General features: G+C 42.4%; 1 protein-coding gene across 1 annotated transcript; it reads left to right on the top strand.

Moving 5' to 3' along the window:
• Window positions 1-15,034: 15,034 nt before the first annotated feature.
• LOC147418159 (uncharacterized) lies at window positions 15,035-18,261 on the top strand. Its single transcript, XM_086506907.1, has 7 exons — window positions 15,035-15,075; window positions 15,159-15,222; window positions 17,076-17,114; window positions 17,220-17,666; window positions 17,772-17,891; window positions 18,019-18,083; window positions 18,168-18,261. The coding sequence occupies exons 1-7, from the start codon at window positions 15,035-15,037 to the stop codon at window positions 18,259-18,261; spliced, it is 870 nt and encodes a 289-aa protein (XP_086363033.1).
• The last annotated feature ends 3,142 nt before the right edge of the window (window positions 18,262-21,403 follow it).

Genomic DNA, 21,403 nt, shown 5'->3' with positions numbered 1-21,403 from the left:
TTTTTGTAGGTTTTTTATGAAGGTGAGCTAGATATTTTAGGAAAAAATACACTAGAGGTCCATTTTTAGTGAAGCTTACCTAAATTTAAGAAATGTTGCTCGAAGCTCAACTAGTTGACCATGGCCTTCTAAAATGGAGGTTGTGGCTTCAAGATCAAACTTAGTACTCTCAACCATACTAATAACCTTCTCTTTAGCAAACGAGTAGTCAATCAAGGTTCACAAACAAGCATTAGTTTGAAAGTGCATGATTAGCTTTTACAAATAAGAGTCAAAGAGGATATTATCATAGTTCGACATGCATTTCACACTTCCAACACTTGTTGCCCTAAGCCTCCTCCTTGACAATGTGCTCATCAACAAAGGGACACCTTGCATAGAGAAATGGAGAGTCCCAAATACTTAAAATTGGGGTTGTTGGAGGACTTGATTGTTTTAACAAACGTTAAGGTGCAAATGCCCTTATCTCATAATCAAGGGACAAAGTCAACTCTAATTAACAAGAAGTTGCATCAAATAATGAGAACAAAAGGATGCTTTGAAGATTTGAAGACAAACAAGGTTTTTCTAGCAAAACCTTAAAACCCAACATCTTTGATAAGTTTTTGATTTGGCTTTATTAAAATTGCATGATCCAAAGGAAATTTTATACTTAAGCTGAGTCTTCATCACATGAAAGGTTTGAGTTTGGCTTTATAAAACTAAGGAAAGAGGTTCCTAGCACACAATGGCTATAATACTTGCTCAAGTCTAATAGTGGTCTCTAGTCTTGTGAGTAGTTATGTTCATTGTTAAATAAGGAAAGAGGTTCCTATCACACAATGGCTATAATACTTGCTCAAGTCTAATAGTGGTCTCTAGTATTGTGAGTAGTTGTGTTCATTGTTTATTGGAAAGTCTTGTATGCTTATGCATACCCACTTCCTATTATCAATTAAAGCTATTTAAAAGGAAACATATATGTCAAAACCATGTTGTATGTTGTATGCCATTCAAAGCTTGAAATACCATATTCTTTCCTTCACCAACCAACACACCTTGTCTATTGTAAATTCACCTCATAGTGCTTATCCATATGGTCAATACCATTAGAACTTTTAGGTTGGTCCTTAAACTCCTCAATACAATCGTGCAAGTAGGTTGTTGGGATGACTAAAAGCAATAACAATCTCTCCATAATCACCACAATATAATTTTTTCAAAAAATAGGACAACTATAAAATATTATTGAAGGAAAGAATCTCATGCACTTTGTTGATACCAACAGAAATTGTTTGTTTTTGTCAATCAGTTGCATCATCGAGATGTTTTCAAATTCATAGTTTCAAATTAATACGATGAGTAGGTCAACTAGATTCTCATTCAAGATTAGTATTCAAATTTTGAAAACTTCTATTTTTAAAACATGTCCAAGGATTGAACATGTTAGTTCACCAAATTGACTTGCCATAGTATGAACATAGCAAAGCTTTACTAAATTTTGAAAGAGAAACATACACCAGGGCAAAGGATAAACGACAAATATGTGGATAAACTCGATGCAAAGAAAAAAATCATTGAGTGCTTAATACCTCAACATCCTTTCTTAATCAATAACATCTTTTTGGGATGACTAAGATCAACATCATCAGTGAATATGAAAACTAGCCGACAAAGTACCAAAATAGCAAGATGTAAACTCTCAAACCTCTTAGAATTGTAAAGACTAAGACCAACATCATGTGAATATCAAAACTAGGCGACAAAGTACAAAAATAGCAAGATGTAGACTCTCAAACCTCTCAAAATTGTGAATGATCTTTGTGTTAGGTTTAAAGGGAACAATTACCTCTAGATAATACCATCATAATCCTATTATTCCTCTAGATTAATGCTATCCCTATCCTGCTTCTATAAATAGCTCTATCTCCACTCTATTTGTGTATCTTGTATTTCCTAATTGTATCCATTTTTGTAGCATACATGCATTAGTATTCCAATATTTCTTTAAATGTATCTATTTTTATACTTATTTTGTTTTCCATTTGAATCTTGTCTCACATGTTCTTTAAAATCTAATGTGCATGCTATGAGAGAGGATGGAATCCTTATTCTATTTTTTATATTTCCTATCTTTTGCTTTATTGAAATCCTAGAGATTTATTCATAAGTTTTAAAGGGATTTATTACTTTATCCATGGTTGAGAGTTTTTAATAAGATTATATTATGAAAATTTGGTTGCTTTGAGAATCTTTAACTCTTCTAATTCTTCTAGTAGAGTGGCTTTAATGAGTTCTATTGAAACTCTAGCACTCACACACATTCACTCACTTAATCATCTCTCTCGACTCCTTGCTGATAAGTGGCTATACAAGCCAACACCACCACTCTCTATCTCATCTTGTGCTCTCTATTAGGTTCTTGCGTCCTCCAGTGGCCTTGCCTTCTTTGGTTCTCTGCCTTGGTTTTGTATTACTGGTGGTCATCTACTACCATGCACATGTAGAAAGTGCTATGAATAGCTTTCTCAAGCCTCATTGCTATCGATTCAAGTCACAATCTCACCTATAAGCTGCCATCTCTTAGGCATATTTCTTAGAGCTCTACACATAGAGCAAGTAAAAAGATTTTAATGAGCCTTTCAATATTTAAGGGTTTGTCTTTAATGAGACGCTTATCAGATAATCAAAGTGATGATTTAATCAATTTGACTGTCCACTCCACAACTAAAAGAGTGTACTGACGTCAACATCAAGCAAAAGAAGGTAAAGCCTTGACGTGAGCCAAAATCACAAAAGATGTGGGTAGGGACCAAGAAGTTGGAAAAGGCATTGTAGATTCCATATACGTTGGTGTTTACGACCATGGAACTATGAATCTACAATTGTGGCAATATTAGGGCCACAATGACCATGGGACTATGAATCTACAATTGTGGCAAGATTAGGGCCACAATGACCATGGGACTATGAATCTACAATTGTGGCAAGATTAGGGCCACTTTTACCTTCTCAAATGGAATCATATGGTCCAGATGTTTACGACACACCTCCTTCAAGTGAGGATACAAGCTGTCCCAGTTTTAACTAGATCTTGGAAGAGATTGACAGACATGAGCCTAATGTCAGACAAGAGTGTAAAAAGCTGGATTGGACACTATTAAGGTTCTCATCAAAATGGATTTTAGGCTTATAAAAATTTGATAAAAATAATAAATTTTTAATCTTTTATGCATTGCATGAATAACCAGAGGATTTTTTCCGATGTGGTTTTTACCTTTGCCATGTATATAATCATATAGCTTATTATATTCCTAGAGTTTAGCACTGTCCATACTTACTAGTATGAGGTAAGATGGCACTTCCCACCAAGATTCAATAAACCCAAATCAATTTGTCATTAACCTAGTCTATCTTGAGGGGCGATATTTTTGACTTGTAGGTTGATGGGAAATTTACTATGGTTTTCTTTGAAGATCATATGCACTTAATTGTTGATTCATGAACACTTGCCTTTGAGCCATCAAAACATTCCTCTAAGCAATGCAAGTTTTTGATCAGCCTGTGAGCCATGCATGGTGGTTTCCTTTGAGATATGCGTGGTGTTCCCCATTAGCCATGTTGAGGGATTCATCTCTATTTCTACTGCCATTTATCCATCTCTTTTACCTCTTTTTGAGAAATTTATCCATCATCTCATAGGCTAGTCCAATTATGTGATGAAGGGGGTTTGCTAGGTTCAAAAAAGGAATCGTTACCTCTAGATAAGACCATCCTAACCATAAGTTTTATCAGATCCACTATCACTCTATTTGTGTATCTTGAGCATTGAGAGCATGTACTACAACTATGCAACTTGTGTTAGCCTAGTGCTAGTATATCTCATATGTCTATTATGTTCTCTAAAATCTAACAAATATTGGCTTATAACTTCTTACAACTTCTTAGATTTCTTTCTAGCTTGAGTATATCCAAAAATAAAACACATTAAACTTCAAAGTAAATACGGAAATCAAAGGTTAGTGTCATGCCAAGGGCATACCCAGGTGGGAGTCACGGACCCGGGCCACATGGCCTGTTGCCAGTGTGGCCGAATAGGGGATTCGAGGGCCAAGGGCTATATTTGGAGGGTTGGGCGGTGAATCTGGACCTAAGCAATCCTCTATGAATTTCATCGGTAGCAGAGCCCTATTTTGGGAAAGAGGGTAGTGGAGCCCTCCAATCTTGCATGCTCATGCAAAGGGGAGGGCATGCAAGGCCGCCTGCTAAGCGGGGAGGATGAAGTCAAGGGACGCGGCATGTGCAGAGCTGCTTGTGCTGAGGAGGGAGACAAACTCAACCTCCACAACACCATGCGTGGTCTAGCTTGATGGCATCGTGCTGCAGAGGCGGAGTAACTTTCGTCAATGTGGTGACGCTCGTGAAGCTACGTAGGGGTCTTAAACTCTCTCTCTCTCTCTCTCTCTCTCTCTCTCTCTCTCTCTCTCTCTCTCTCTCTCTCTCACGGCACTTTCTGGTCACCATAGCCGACAGCGAGTGCCCTTTTTCACATTCAAAAGCCCTAAGGCCTTTGGCCTTGGGCAATTTACTCAAGCAAGGGAAGGTGCCCACAGGCCAACCCTCCCCTCGTCCCACCAGCATCTGGAAAATCATATGTGCTTTTTTGGCACGGTCGCATCTCGTCAAAGCTGCCGAGTCACAGTAGTTAGGGATGACGCAAAATTGTAGAGATTTGGTAACAGCTAAATTTTGATAGATCGGAGATTTTCAAGCAAGCATATATTAGGACTTTTTACTCCGAGAGATTAAGCCATTCTACTAAGTTTCAAAGTAGACGATAACATCTCAAGTGGTGCAGTTGGACAACTAGGCTTACAGATTGACAAAGTTCTGATTGTAAGACATAATTAGCACGGCTAATTATCGATGTCTGTGGTGCATGCTATGGCTACAAACTCCATTGCACAGTGTCTCCATGGATTCGGATATCAACATGACTTTTAATTTCAAGCACCATACGTCCAATCTTCCCAATGATGGATCACGGCTGGATACTCTCATGGAGGGTACAAATTGCTTGATATTCAAGAATTTTGAGCACTTCAAGCACGTATGTTGGTGATGGAAAAGAATTTTGCATCACTAAATGAAAATGTTAGTAAATTATCTACTTTACTGGTACAGTTTATGCAACAGCAGGCCAAGGGTCCTGTTGACACACACATGCATGTGCACGTACCAATTAGGGGCAGGGTCCTCCTGGTCAGGGACAAGGTCCCCCTCCGGATTCTCTGCACTCTCTCATTGTGAAGGAGGTGGACGAGTTGTTGCCCGGGGAGGTCACCTAATTAAAATGTAACCTATCACGTGAGTTCAACAGAAGGGTATTTAAAGTTCTTGAAACTTACATAAATATATATACAGAAGGGCATTATTTTTTCAAATTTGAAAAAAACTTACAGATTTCAAAAGAAAAGGGTACATTATATTCCTAACAAATTTCACAGATAAGGGGTTTTACAAACATGTCTTGAATGCACGTGATATGATAGTTTGATACATAGTGAACCCCCCGATAGTTGTTGAAACATACAAAACAACCAAATTTTAAGGGAGAGGGAATGAGAGCGCAACGAGGATGCAGTGAATATCTTTCTCAACAAGTGGGAAGGAATTCATGATTTACGGCGTACTCCAGATGCAGTCAGGGTACTACAGACAAGTCTGCTCTGGAAGGCAAGGCCTATAAATGGTGGATGACTCTCAAGGAGAAGAACATCATACCACAGACTTGGGTAGTATTTGAGGTTATATTTAGAAAAGAGTAATTTCTATCCACGAATGAGACAGATAGAGATTGGACGTCTTGGGACACATATTCCATGCACCAACATCCATCATTGCTTGAATATATCTCTCACTATTGGGATGTTATCCTCAAGTTGTACGGGTTAGTCACCTTTTAACAAGTATGTGCGTTTATCCGTGGTTTGACGCCAGAGCTTAAGAAGCACGTCAACACGACTCAGGATCCTAAAACACTTGAGGAGGCCATAGTGCAAGCTCACATTCATGATGATCCAGATGATAAGAAATCACATAGTACTCATGTGCCTGCTAATACACAAGGTAATACAGACACACAACATGGACACAATAAAAGGAAATTTATAGTAGCCAACTCAGAAGCAGCTAAGAAACCCATGGGGTCTCGAGGGCCTCTCTCTACTGAGGAATTTGAGAAGGCTAAAAAAGAGAAGTTATGTTTTCAATGCTTGGGAAGCGGTCATGGAAAAAAGGATTGTCCAAAGGGGAAATCTACTGCTCACAACAAGGAGAAAGCAGTTGACATGGTGCAGCTGTTGCCTCTTGAGTCTTCCTCTCGTTTCTCCAAGGTGGAGGTAACACACACCGAGGTGGTGCATGAATGTAGTATCACAGCTTCCATGTGGCAACAGAACTTTGATCCACATGAGCTAGTGCCTATGCACGGATCTATTTAAGGGCACAAGGTGCGTATCTTGGTAGATGACGGTGCTACTCACAATTTCATTAAGTACGGGTTAGTGAAAAGGCTCAAATTACCCCAAACTCAAGGTAGCGGATGAACAACTACTATGATGTTGAAGTGTGGGATACTCAAGTGAGAGCTGTACGGTTGGAAATTCAAGGATATTCCACATCCTTGGATTTCCAGGAACATGGAGAGAGCAGATGTGGTACTTGATCAAGAATGGTTGCATAGCCTGGGACCATCATTGAAGCGTAGCTACAAGCACAACAGTCTGATGTTTGAATCCCATGGCACACATGTGTTGTTGTTAGGAGAGAAGGATATGCCTTCCTCACCATTGATATGTACAACAGAGCTTATGAAGCTCACATCTGATAATGAAATAGAAGAAGTTTTCTTGTGTTACTCATTGTTTCATTTTCTTTCAAATGTTGAATCTGTTGAACATTCCTCTTGTCGCATGCTTCTCTCTCTTCTCTTCCAGCAATGGCTAATACTCTCTCTTCTCAACAAGCAAACAATCAGTTAAAAGATTTATCAATGGAATTTCAAGATTCTTTTCCTAATGATTTACCATCAAGATTACCATTGATACAATATGTGCAACGTGGCATAGACGTGGTTGCAGGTAGTAAACTAGTTAGTAAACCACCATATAGAATGAGTCATTCTAAGGCTGTTGATGTGGAACGTCATCTTTTTGAATATCTCGATAGAGGGTTTATTCAACTGAGTTTTTGACCATGGGCTTCTCCTATCCTATTGGTGAAGAAAAAGGATGGTAGTATGCGCATGTGCATAGACTACCGTGGTTTAAATGCGGTCATTGTTAAGAACAAGTATCCATTACCATGCGTGGATGAGATGTTCGACAAGCTCACTCATGCTTGTATTTTTGCAAAGATAGACTTGTGGTCGGGATATCACCAAGTACGTATTCGACTTGCTGATATACCCAAAACTGCATTCTGAACAAGGTTTGAACATTACGAGTTTTTGCTTATGCATTTTGGGTTAACCAATGCGCCCCCAACTTTTATGACACTCATGTATAGTGTCTTGAGACCCGATGAGAATCTCGTATATAGTACTTCTGAGGAAGAGCACTTGCACTATCTGAGGCAGGTGTATTAAATTTCTAACAGAAAACAAGTTATATACCAAAGAGTCAAAGTGTGATTTTCTTAAGGAGAAAATAAACTATCTGGAGCATGTTATCTCAGCTAATGGGCTGCACATGAATCGATTCAAAGTGGATGCCATTTGGAGGTGGCCTTCTCCCAAAGAATCTGGAAGAGTTACAAATTTTTGATTTGTAGTTTTTTATCAAAGGTTCATTAAAAAGTATGCTCATATTGATGTGCCAAGGATAGACCAACTAAAAGGCAAAGGGAAAATATTTCGGTGGGGTGCCGCTCAACAACAAAGTTTTGATATGCTCAAGGATGCATTAGCTACAACTCCTACTCTAGCTATTGTGGATCCTTTGAAGCCATTCGTTTTGGAAATGGATGCCACTAACCGTGCTATTGGAGTGGTCCTTCTACAGGAGGGGAGGCCAATTGCCTTTGAAAGCAAGAAACTTGATTCAATGCAACAAAATTATTATGCTTATGAATGCAAACTCTACACAATAGTGTCTACTTTAAAGACATGGCGGCATTATCTGTATGGAGCTCAGTTTGAGATTGTGTATGACCTTGAAAGCATAAAATGGTTTACACAACAAACTGACTTGAAGGGTCAAAAGGCCAGGTGGACTGAGATTCTTTAGGAGTATGACGCAAAGCTCCGGTATCATAAAGGACGATACAATGTGGTGGCTATGCTCTTAGTTGTATGTTTGAGATCAACTCTCTTTTGTTCATGGAACTTCGAAGTGAGTTTTTGGATTCTCTGAAGGACAAATATGAGCATGATGCCGCATACTCCAAAGTGTGGAGCCATGTGCAAATGAGGGATCCTTATCACTCCAATGCTGGTAGTGTTTCGTTAACCTCCATACATAGTTCTCCTGCGTGGAGTGATGTACTACAGAGATGGAAGAATTTTTCCTTAGATGATGGGTGCCTATACTCCACAAGGGGAGAGTTTGTGTACCAATGAGCATGGACATTCAACACCAAATTCTTTATGAATGTCATGACAATCCAAATGCAGGGCACCCATGCATTAAAAAGACTTATGCTCTTGTAAGACAACAATTTTACTGGCCAAGTTTACATGGCTTTGTTCAAGACTATACCTTGCATTGCCAAAAATGTAAAGTTAACAAAGCAAAGCGCATGAAGGCAGGCGGACTCTTATATCCTTTGGAGGTAATTGGAAAATTATCTCTATGGATTTCATCGTGGGTTTACCAACCACTGTACGAGGTCATGACTTGGTATGGGTGGTCCTAGACCGGTTGACTAAACTACGCAAGTTTATTCTGACCAAGTCGACAATAAAGACTCTAGAATCAGCTAAGCTATTTGTGGAAATTTGTACAAGTGGTATGGATTGCCAAGTAACATTTTGAGTGATCGTGATCCCAAGTTTAACAATCATTTTTGGAGGGCTATATTTAAATGATTGGGTTACACAAATATATCAACCTCAGTACAACATTTCATCTAGAAACAGATGGTCAAACATAACGAGTTAACCAAGTGCTAGAGGATATGCTACAAGCATACTTAGCAAGAAACAAACAGACTGGGAAGAGTATCTCCCTCTTCTTGAGTTTGCTTACAACTGTGATAAGCATGCCACGACTGGATTTAGTCCTTTCATGCCAATGTACGGGGGTTTTCAACCTAGGTCAAGTTACGGTGGGTGGCAACCAAAAAACTCTAACTGGTTAATATCCAAAATCATATGGATATGCTAAAACTTGCTTGTCAGAATGTCCGACAAGCGGATGATCCGTATAGAAGTACGCTGACAAGAAACTTCGACAAGTCACACCTTCAAGGAAGGGGAAGAGGTATTTTTGCGTGTGCCAAAGCATTCAGGAAGTCTAAAGACTAGGCCAACACCTAAATTATCTCTGCGATATTGTGGGACTTTCAAGATACTCAAGCGAGTTGGTGATCATGCCGACAAACTCTCGTTACCAGCACACTCTCGTGTCCATCCAAATTTCCATGTAAGCCGTTTACATAAAATCTTGCATGGGGACGACAATGTTGTCAACCAATATATTTTTGTTGATTTCCTTGAACCTCCCACCCCATCGCATGAACCTGAGCGTATCCTCGACTATCATGATTTACGTACGTGTCATCAAGTTTTAGTCAAGTGGAAAGATCAACCTGAAGAAGGTGCCAATTGGGAAAACATTAGTGTTCTTAAGAAGGATTTTCCCGCTTTTGTTTTTGAGGATAAAAACACTTTTCCAAGGGGGGAGTAATGTCATGCCAAGGGCATACCCAGGGGGGCCATGGATCCGGGCTAGGTGGCCGGCTGCTAGTGTGGAATAGGGGAATCGAGGGCCAAGGGATATATATGGGGGGTTGGTAGTGAATCCGGACCAAGGCAATCCTCTCGGCATTTTAGCTAGCTTAAAAATATCTAGAAGCTTCATTGAGAAAACGCTTATAGCTCATTATCCCATTGTGCTAAGTATTATCTTTTTGGTTACACTATGACATTTGGAGCACATTACCGCTTAGATAGATGCACAAAAACAAAGGAAAAGTTCAAGTCAAAAAATCTCGGGAGCAGTAATGTTGGAGTCAATACTCGCGGTAATGGTCCTTCAGTAATGCTCGCGGTAATCGGCCCGGGTACATTTCTGCGTTTATTTCCACCGTATTTATCGCTAGTATTACCGCGACCATTACCGCACACACGAGTATTTGTTTTTAAAAAGCAGATGACCATTTGGATGGTCCTTGGTAGGACCCATTCAAATGGTCATTTGCCTTTTTTTTCCTATACATTTAATAAATAAAAAAACAACAATTTCATTGCATCAAAACTTTGGACCAAAATCAAATGTTTAATTATATTGGAGAAACTGTTCAAAAACAACAATTTCATTGCACCAAAACTTTGGACCAAAATCAAATGTTTAATTATATTGGAGAAACTGTTCATTAAAAAATTGCCCAAATACGCGATGCATGGCGGCTATACAACTGTGGCCAAAAGAAGACTTTGGGCCAAAATCAAGTGTTCAATTATATTGGATATTACAAAATTGCCCAAATAGGCGATACATGGGGGCTATACAAACTGTGGCGAAAAGAAGACGCGCGGGCCCAAAAATACTTGGAGGATTGAGCTACTCGGATCCTGGGACCTCTCGAGGGACTCCTTGACTCTGGAAAAGAAAAAAACAAAAAAACCTTTAATTTAATACAAATGGATACACAAAGCTGCATGCAATGATTTAAAAAAAAAAGTTCACACTTACAGGCTGTAGTGTACGACATGCATTTTCAAATTCTTCGAGATTGATTTTGTTGTTTTCATACTGCCAGCACCATGTCTAATATTTGGAGTGGCTCTCTCTGTATCTCTGGATCTCTCGGCTTGGACGGGTCATAGTAATATTTTGTTGTATATCAATTAAAAAATATCACAAACCTAACCTTATTACCACAAATTAAATCAATTCAAATGAAAATACGCACACTCACAAATTTATCTTTCCATGCTGCTTTTCTGTCCGAGACGTAATGCGTGGGCGTTTGCTACGCCCTCGCCTCCACCTGCCGAGTGTGCGCCCTAGCACCTGCCGCTCTCTCGTCCTCCAGCTCGTCCTGGGCTTTCTCCCACTCCTCGTCGTGAACATTTCCAGGGCGATAGTTGTGACCCTCAGATTCAAATGTTCACTTTGCCGCCCTCCGCACACTGGACTTCTTATTTTTCAAGAAATTTTTGATGTATTCCTTGAGCCACTGCTTGGAGAACTCTTCCGCTTGCGGATTAGGGAACCGCACGAGCAATGTCGTGTGAATGTACGTCAAGTCGGCTGGGTCCTGATCTTTGAAAGATTTAAAGCAATCTTGGTATGTCGAGTGGATCATCTGGTTAAGGTGCCCTCGAAATGTCCTCCCCAAGGAGGAACCTATATCCACCTCTCCCCCTCGATGTATATAATAGTAGTAGCCACGAGCGTCCGGGGCGGGCGCATTGCGGTCCTCATCCTCATGTGGAGCTCCAAGGGGTGAGTGAGGAGGTCGGGGTGTAAGAGGAGGTGAATCTGTAGCACTGCCCCCTCCACCACCAAAGCAGCACGAGCCACTACCTCAACGAGAGCATGAGCCACCACTACGGGAAGAGCGCTGGCCACCCGAAGAGCGTTGGCATGAGCCCGAACCGCTGGGTGGTGTAGGCGACGGATAACTCGACGGTGCGGGCGTGGATCACTGCGAATGCAAGGTGGAGGGAGCTGCGGGTGACGGAAAAGTCGAGGGTAAGGTAGAGGGAGGCCCATTGGGAGGCACACTCTGCACAATCGGAGTGTCGGCGCCCGGTGTCGCAAGCGGTGAGAGCCCATAGGCAGCCAACTGTGCTGGTGTGTACCGTCCTCGAAGACTCTGCTGTGATGATAGCCACTCTGCCTGGGCGCGGTATGCCCTCTCGAGGTCGGGGTGGTGTACTGCATCTCGGAACCATCGAAAACCGAAGGTGGATTGTGACTGGTGGGAGGAAGACTGCGAGTAGTAAGCATCACACATGTCCTCATAAGAGCGGCCCTCGGCGAGAAAGTCCTCTATGGATCGATAGCCGAGCGTGGAAGAGGATGCCATATCCTACAATTTCACAAAAAAAAGGGAACCTAATTAACATTGAATTCTAATCAAAGTGAGATTCTTTATTGCATAGGATTCCTCCTTGCATAGGATTCCTCCCTGCATAGGATTCCTTTTATCTCCTATTTAAGAAATGGTTTATGTGCTTTTTTTTTTTTTGCATCCATTTAGAGTGTGTGTGTGTGCTTCTAATTAATCTATTGTGTGTGTGCGTTAGTGTGTGGCAAAGAAATTAATCTAGTGTGTGTGTGTTGGACCTTAATCTACCGTTGGGCTTCTCAGTGACCATTGGGGTCTCAATCAACTTCATCGCACACCCACATGAAGGTATGTTTTGGTATGTTAATGCTAATGGAGGTATGTTTTGGTATACTAATGCATGCCCAAGCACACACTAATGCTTGCATTAGTGTGTGTGTGTGTGTGTGTGTGTGTGTGTGTATAATGCATGCATTGTGCCTAAAATAGGGTGTGAAAACACACTAATTAGTGCACAAGCACACACTAATGCAAGCATTAGTGTGTGCTAGAGAGGTATGCACACACTAACGCTTGCATTAGTGTGTGCTTGGGCACAAATTAGTGTGTGGAAACACACTAATGCTTGCATTAGTGTGTGTGTGTATAATGCATGCATTGTGCCTAAAATAGTGTGTGAAAACACACTAATTAGTGCACAAGCACACACTAATGCTTGCATTAGTGTGTGTGTGTGTGTGTGTGTGTATAATGCATGCATTGTGCCTAAAATAGTGTGGGAAAACACACTAATTAGTGCACAAGCACACACTAATGCAAGCATTAGTGTGTGCTAGAGAGGTATGCACACACTAACGCTTGCATTAGTGTGTGCTTGGGCACAAATTAGTGTGTGGAAACTAACTAGTGCGGCATTAGTGCTTGGACACAAATTAGTGTGTAGAAACTAACTAGTGTGGCATTACTGTGTGTATAATGCATGCACACACTAATACGAGCATTAGTGTGTAAAAACTAACTAGTGCGGCATTAGTGTGTAATTTGTGCACAAAATAGTGTGTAAAAACTAACTAATGCAATGCGCACACACTAATGCTTGCATTAGTGTGTGTGTATAATGCATGCACACACTAATGCTTGCATTAGCGTGTGCTTGTGCATGCATTAGTGTGTGCTTATGCATTCATTAGTGTGTTTACACACTAATTCATGCACAAGCACACCCTAATGCAAGCATTAGTGTGTACTTGTAACGCATGCACGCACTAATGCGGGCATTAGTGTGTGTATAATGCATTAGTGTGTGTAAACACACTAATAATGCACACACTAATGCTTGCATTAGCGTGTGCTTGTGCATGCATTAGTGTGTTTACACACTAATTCATGCACAAGCACACCCTAATGCAAGTATTAGTGTGTGCTTGTAACGCATGCACGCACTAATGCGGGCATTAGTGTGTGTAAACACACTAATTTGTGCTAAATCACACACTAATGCAAGCATTAGTGTGTGTGCATAATGCATGCACACACTAATGCTTGCATTAGTGTGTGCTTGTGCATGCATTAGTGTGCTTACACACTAATTCATGCACAAGCACACCCTAATGCAAGCAATAGTGTGTGCTTGTAACGCATGCACGCACTAATGCACAAAATTGTGTGTGTGTGCATGTGTGTACAATGTGTGTGCATGTTAGTGCATGTGTGTGTATGCATTGTGTGTGTGTGTGTGTATGTGTTTGTGTGTGTGTGTGTAGAAGAATGAGAAGAAAGAGAGAGAGTTTGAGCACTTACATTCGTGACCTCGATCGTTTGGAAATGGCGGGGATGGAGATGAAGAGAGTAATAGAGGTTGGAGATGGAGAGGGAGAAGGAGAGAGAGCTTGGAGATGGAGAGGGAAATAGGCCCACGCAGAAGAGGAGGTCGTTTTTGAATTTTTGGCATTCAATTTCGCGGGGGCACGCAGGTGTCCCCTTTATATAAAAAAATTTGTAGGGAGTTTTACCACGAGTATTACCGCGCTGGTTACCGCCAGTATTATCGCGAAAATCTCTGATGAGACATTAGGGTTACGCCGACTGCATGACCTCTTGTACCCACCTCCCCTCTATCTTTAATGAGTGTCAGTCATGTCAGTACCAACATTCTTGATTTTTCTGTTTCTTATTTAATTTTTTCTTATTTAGTGTATGGTCGTGTGTGCACGACGATTGGGATGACGTGGGTCCGCCGAGCGTTGGCACAGAACGAACTCGATGGTTGAGCGAGCGATTACCATGTCCATGTACGCGATGTAAGCGTGCAATTGCACGGCTTTGGTGTATATGCTTGGTTCTCGTGGATGATTGTGGCCTATGGGACGATCCCAAAAAACGCGCTCGAATGGAAACTAGCAATCCGAGGGTTTTGGCATCCATTGATGTCGCTCCCCATTGGAGTGTGATCGGGGGCGGAGGCGGAAGGAGGACTGAAGAGCGATTGCGCCAGGAAACAGTCATGGGAGGGGGGTCACACCCGCCGTCTGATGTGGGTGGGTCCACACGAGCGCATGCGCATCCTACATCCACCACATATGAAGATCTCCCCACCACCCCGCCCCACATGGAGGTGGAGGAAGATCATTTGCACAACATGGTTGAGGATCTTCTTGCACGTGAGGTGGCGAATGAGTGTGAGCCTGAGTGTGCATGTGAAGAAGCCGCCCAAAAAACCAAAGATTCATTGCTAGAGGCAGCACACACCGCTCTTTACGAGGGATGCTCCTACTCCATATTACGAGCGTCTCTTGAGATCTTGAATATTCAAGCAATGTTTGGATGGAGCAATGCAGGGTTCGATGCACTATTGAGGTACGTTTAAGTGTAATAAGTGTTAGTTGTGAGTTTTTTTCGTGGTTATATGCAATAACGAGTGTTCTTTAATTATGTCATAGTCTATTAGGCAAGATGATGCCTAAAGGCAATCATCTTCTAGAAAATCGAAGGAAGGCACAACATGTGGTGACAGGGCTTGGGATGGACTATGATCGCATACATGCATGTGTCAATGATTGCGTGCTATTCCGCAATGAACATGCAGGGCTTGATGCTTGCCCCGAGTGTGGAGAATCAAGGTACAAAGAGGGAATGCAAGGAACCACAATACCTCGCAAGGTTCTTTGTCATTTCCCCCTCATTCCCCGCATCAAGCACATGTTCAGCACCAAAGGAACAAGCGAGCTTCTTACATGGCATATGAAAAATCGCTCCACCGATGGGGTTATGAGAGTGTCGGCTGACTCACCGGCATGGCAACACATTGAGCAGACATGGCCGGAGTTTAGAGAAGAGCCTCGTCACTTGAGGCTTGGTCTGGCTAGTGATGGGGTAAACCCATTTGGGCATCGGTCTACCTCATGGAGTACTTGGCCAGTGGTTGTTGATAACTACAACATTCCACCGTGGGAGTCAACCAAGAAGGGGAACATTTTGCTCTCTCTTCTAGTCCCAGGAAAACACAAGGTGAAGAACATGGATGTATATTTAGCACCTTTGATTGAAGAGATTCAAGAGCTTTGGAACGACATAGATGTTTTTGATGTATCAAGACCATTTCGTGATCGGCGCACAATGATCAAGTGCATTCTCATGTGGACCATGCATGATTACCCCGGGCTTGGAGAGATTTCTGGTAAGCTTATACTTTGTGACGCTCTTTAATGTCTTTGCATTGGTCACTTATATGCGGTTATGTCTTTTGTTTTTGTAGGACTATCGACATCTGGACATAGGGCATGCCCAACTTGTGGACCCTCACTCGTGACAGAGAGACCCGCTCTACTTCGTAAGGCGATCTACCCCAATAACCATCGCTTCTTGCCGCCCACACATCCATCTTATGCTCCACCGTGAAATGGGATGGAGCCATTCCATTGGACCATGGCCGATTCGGCAAGACATTGGAACGAGCATCCTTAACACATTGCCTCCTCCCAATGATCCACCTAGGGGTATGTCTAGGTACTCTATTTTGTTATCACTATCCTATTGGGCTTCATTAAAAATCCAACACCTATTGGATCCAATGCATGTGTTCAAAAATGTTGGGCAAGCTATATGGGATCACATAGTAGGCAAGAAAGATTCATTGGGGGCTAGAGAGGACATGAGGCTCCCTCCTTCGGTCACACCTCCCATGGGGCCTCGGGGGAAGATGGTTCTTCCAAAGGCACCTTGGATTCTATCAAGGGTGGATCAAGAGCAGATGAAACAAGTCATTGCATCCATCTGTACTTCAACAGGTTATATGAGTTCGCTCAAGGGTGCCTTCACTAAAACTAAGAAAGGAGGATCCACACAACTGTATGGGCTCAAATCCCATGATTGGCACAAGATTCTTCAGGTAATGTGCGTGTGTGTGTATGTGTGTGTATATGTGAGTGTGTGTGTGTATGTGGTTTAGGGTTCTGGATACTAAAAAGTCTTTTTGTTTGTGCAATAGTTTGTGCTTCCAATTAGCATTAGTGGATTTGCGAACATGAAGGTAAAGACTGCAATATTCAATGTGGGAGAAGTTGTCAGGTATAGAACATTTGATCCTCCCTCCTAAACTTTACTTTGAAGACTAACTTTACTATGAAGATTATGAAGGGTTTTTTGGTTACAGGTTTGTGAGTTCCAAAGAAATCGAAGTTTCAGCCATTCCAACAGCTCGACTTCTAGCGATTGAAGCAACTTGTGCTATTGAGGATGCATTCCCACGTTCTATCCTTGTTAGCCAAGTTCACCTATTGCTCCATCTTGTTGAGGAGATAGCCATTTGTGGTGTGGTTCACTCCAGGTGGATGTTCTTTCTTGAGAGGTTCCTAAAGACCTTGAAAGACTTTGTAAGGCTACGATCACATCCAGAGGTATTCATCGATCTTAAGCCTTAAACCTTATTAGGATTGGATTGTATTCACAACGCTTTTTATTGGTTACTTTAATCACTAATGGTTTCATGTACATGTGTTCAGGCAAGCATGGCAGAGGGTTGGATTGCACAAGAGGCTTTTGTGTATGTCTCTCAATATCTTTTCACAATAGGCCCATCATTGCTTCGTTTAAAGACGGAGGAAGAGGATCCAAAAAAACACGCAAACATTTCAAGTGGGAAATGTTCTCTCTTGATTTTAGATAGGGAATTTCAAGCCATAGTCAACAACCATTGTCTACTCAATGCTCCCATCATGGGCAAATGGGTGGATATGTATGTGGAGGTGCGTACAACGAGAGAAAGGGAGAGGGAAGCATGGAAGAGGTCGCATGGCGGTAGGCGAGCACCTCCCTTTCCTAAAGAGCTTTCCAAATACCCTGATCTAATTCCAGTTGGGTGGATACACAATGCCATGACCAAGGCCAAGGCACAAGGAGAACAAATAAACCCTAAAGAATGGGAGTACGCGCGAGGATGTCTACCAAGGGTAATATACTCAATGTGTTTAGTGTGTGTGTGCGAGTGTGTGTGTGTGTGTATGTGTGTCACCTCTCTCTCTCTCTCCCTCATCTATCTTGATTGGTTTTTGCAGGCCTTCACATTCAACTCTATGTGGTCCGAAGGACGTCATTTTCGAACCCGCAAGATAGATGAGTGTCGAACCACTCACGATAGTGGAGTTATGGGCAACTTTGACACAACAACACAAGAGGTGAGGGAATGTGGAACAATAGAGAGGATAATCAAAGTGGATTTCAGAACATTTCACAAATATGTCTTTGACTGCTGATGGTTTGCGGGTGAGGTTAAGAGACATGAGAATGGACTCTATATGGTAGACTCCGGGCAATTTCATCGCGGATCAAAGACCGACAACTTGGTGCAACCTAGTAGTTGTGAGCAGTTAAAGTCCATGTGCAACTCACTAAAACATTATATGATACATACAAAACTACATTCATGTTGTTGTTTGCTCTATGACCTACATGTGTTTTATGTGCCTTGTATGTATCGAAGACGACTATGGTATGTTATTCCAGTCACACCACGGAGCAGATCTATTTTTGCAGATACGAACATAGAGACTTTGGCAGATCCCACCACACTACAAGAGGTTATGTACTCTTGTGACGCCCTTAGCGACGGAAATACACTGGGTTTTTATAACCCCCGGCGTCGCTATAAGCGTCGCTAAAAGCGTCGCTACGAGAGCGTCGCTATATGCGTCGCTATAAGCGTCGCTATAGGCGTCGCTATGATCGTCGCTATATAGCGACGCTCATAGCGACGCCTATAGCGACGCTTATAGCGACGCTCTCACAGAAGAGTATAGCGACGCATATAGCGACGCTACAGAGCCATAAATAGCGACGCATATAGCGACGCCTGAGAGAATATTTTTTTGGTGGCAGGGCATTGAATGCCTGCCACCCATCAACCATATTGTACTTGATTCACTTTTTAAAAAAAGTGCAAAGGTAAATAATAGACCCAAAATAGTCACCCACAAGACGCATTGTTTGCAAAATTGACAATTGTACACATCATAGACAAACTGAATTGATTGGCAAATGTAATAATGACAATTGTACAACATCATAGGCATAAAGAATTGATTGGCAAAAGGAATTGCGGTGACAAATGTAATAATATACATGGTTCAAAAAGACGTATAAAATCCGTCTCATGATACATAAGCTATGAGAAACCCTAAACTAATGCTATCTAGATACGGCTAAACTGACGTCGTCTAATCAGACGTCTCATCGCGTCCAAGCGGCGTATCTGTCGGATTCTGCAAAAAAAGACAATAAGACAGTTTTCAGTAAGTATAAACATATAACGACATTTATAAAACAATACAAAAAATAAAAAAGAGTAAACCCTAATACTAACCATGCCGCTGCGAGAACTGAGAATGTCCATCAGGGCGTTTAAGCCCTTCCTGCCTGCGTACTCGCGCTCGTACGGTGTGGGATCACGTCCTGTCATCGACCACTGTCAAAACATACAAAGATTTCATTATGTTAGAACTAAAAAACTCATAAACCCTAAACTATCGAACATGCATAAAGAGCAATGTGAAAAGACTTACAAAATCGGCCTCAAATGATGCCCATCCACCGCTCCCCAAGTGGTGCGAGCTCCCTGCCTCTACTCGCGCTCTGGCTGCATCCTTTTGTTGCTTCCACTTGTCGGGATTCTCGCGCGCTGCTTTCTTCGCATTCTTCCAATCTTCTTTGGCCAGCCAATCTGGCCTATTCCACCCATTCTTGATTGCTTTTTGCACTTCGGAACGCTTGTGTTTGCAGTATTCGCGCATTCGAATCTTCATCAGGTCTTCATTGAAGCGCTGATCCCGTGTTGGAACGGGAAACTCATCATGAAGTATGCTGATGACTCTGTTTTTTAAATCACTTGGTACTTCACTCCATTTGTTTAGTATATAGTGTCTAAACAGCTGAGAGCAAAGACCACGCATGCGCGAGATCACCTTCTTGCCGTCATCATCCATGATGATGCCGCCGCTGATGTCGACGGAGTAAGGCAAGCCCTCTGGCCGGTGACGCGTGAACCTGGGTGTCCCGGCAGGGGTCTCTAGCGGCGTGTCGATGGGGGTACGGACGTCAGGTGTCTCCACCGGCGTCTGGGCCCCGAAGCGAGGAGTGTCGAGTGGGGTGGCTCCTGGCGGAGTAGGTAGAGGTGTGTAGCTTCTAGGAACAGTCAGCCGTGCAAAACCTGGCGTAGACGGCGATGCTGTGGCTGGTGTGGGGGCGGGCAAAGAAGGGGAGGGTAAAGAGCCTCGTCGAACACGAGGCGGTGTGGAGGCATCGGTGGCGGAATCCCCACAACAACCGCCACCGCCACCACTAGAGCGCCGGTGTCTAGAAGAGTGTGACGCTCGTCTCGTCGACGCCGAAGCTTCGGAGCGCGCCGAATGCTCCGAAAGAGAGGGAGATGCGGATGGTGTAGGAACGCGCGATGATGTGCCAGAGCGATGACGCTCCACGTACCACTGTCTCTGCTGCGGTGACAAAGAAGAAAGAAACTCCTCATCATCCATACCTGCATTAAACACACGAATATTTAAACTTAATATTGAATGAATAGAGTAGACAATGACGCAAAGACCATTAAATACAATGACGTAATGACGCATATAAATACAATGACGCAATGAATCGAGTGGTAGAAGAGGCAAGTCGAAAACTCAGAATTTTCAATCAAAAGATGTGAGCGCGAGTAGAAAAGAGCGTTACACACCATGGAAGCTACTTAGAGAGCTAGAGCTTTTACAGCACGGAGCAAAATTGTTCAAATACAATATTTGTGGCTTTAAGAGATCTCTCTCTCATCCTCGCATAACTCAGCATAACTTCCTATATCTATATAGAGCTCTCCGTTTAAACACATATCCTCTGTTTCATTTTGTAGCTCCTCTGCATGCACCCCATATAGAGCAGTAGCATCTTGATGCTCGTCTGGCACCACCGCAGCAGAGACTATGGGGAAAAACCAGATTTACAGTGTCTGAGAGAGGAGTGTCAATAGATCACCTGAGCATTCTGTTAGCCCGGGATAGTCATGCATGGTCCACATTAGAATACCTCTGATCAAAGCATTCCGTCGTCCTGTGTGTCGGCTCATATCCACCACCTCTATGCCAATCCACAATTGTTGTAGCTCTTCCAATAGTGGACGAAGATACACATCCATATTCCCCACTTTATATCGCCCTGGCACAATCAAGCTTAGCCATAGGTGCCCCTTCTTCGTAGTCAACCACGGGGGAATGTTGTAGTTGACGATGACAACGGGCCATACACTGTAAGATGTTGATCTTTGACCAAATGGATTTACGCCATCCATAGCCAGGCCTAAGCGCAAATTTCGAGCTTCCCTGGCAAAATCCGACCATGTTCCATCTATATGTTTCCAGGCTGCGCAATCTGCAGGAATTCGTAGCACACCATCCGAAGATTTATTCTCCTCATGCCATGATGCTAGGGCGGCCATGGACTTACATTCGAAGAAATGCTTGATGCGAGGAAGCAAAGGAAAATGTCGCAAAACCTTTTGTGGAATTTTTGTCCCGTGGAGATCTACTCGATATCTTTCGGAATCACATTTCGGACACTTCTCCATGTCTGTGTATTCCCCTCTGAAAAGAATGCAGTCATTAGGACAAGCGTGGATAGAATTGTAATCCATCCCCAAGTTTCG

Source organism: Adiantum capillus-veneris, chromosome 30 (assembly GCF_014529385.1).
Source record: "Adiantum capillus-veneris isolate H3 chromosome 30, ASM1452938v2, whole genome shotgun sequence".
Lineage (NCBI taxonomy): Eukaryota > Viridiplantae > Streptophyta > Polypodiopsida > Polypodiales > Pteridaceae > Adiantum > Adiantum capillus-veneris.
This window is presented reverse-complemented; position numbering and strand designations above follow the sequence as displayed.

Coding starts and splice junctions, on each gene's coding strand:
- LOC147418159 (XM_086506907.1), top strand. CDS start 15,035: ATGTTTGGATGGAGCAATGCAGGGTTCGATGCACTATTGAG. Junction 15,076..15,158: donor GGGTTCGATGCACTATTGAG/GTACGTTTAAGT, acceptor ATTATGTCATAG/TCTATTAGGCAAGATGATGC. Junction 17,892..18,018: donor TTGACACAACAACACAAGAG/GTGAGGGAATGT, acceptor TCTATATGGTAG/ACTCCGGGCAATTTCATCGC.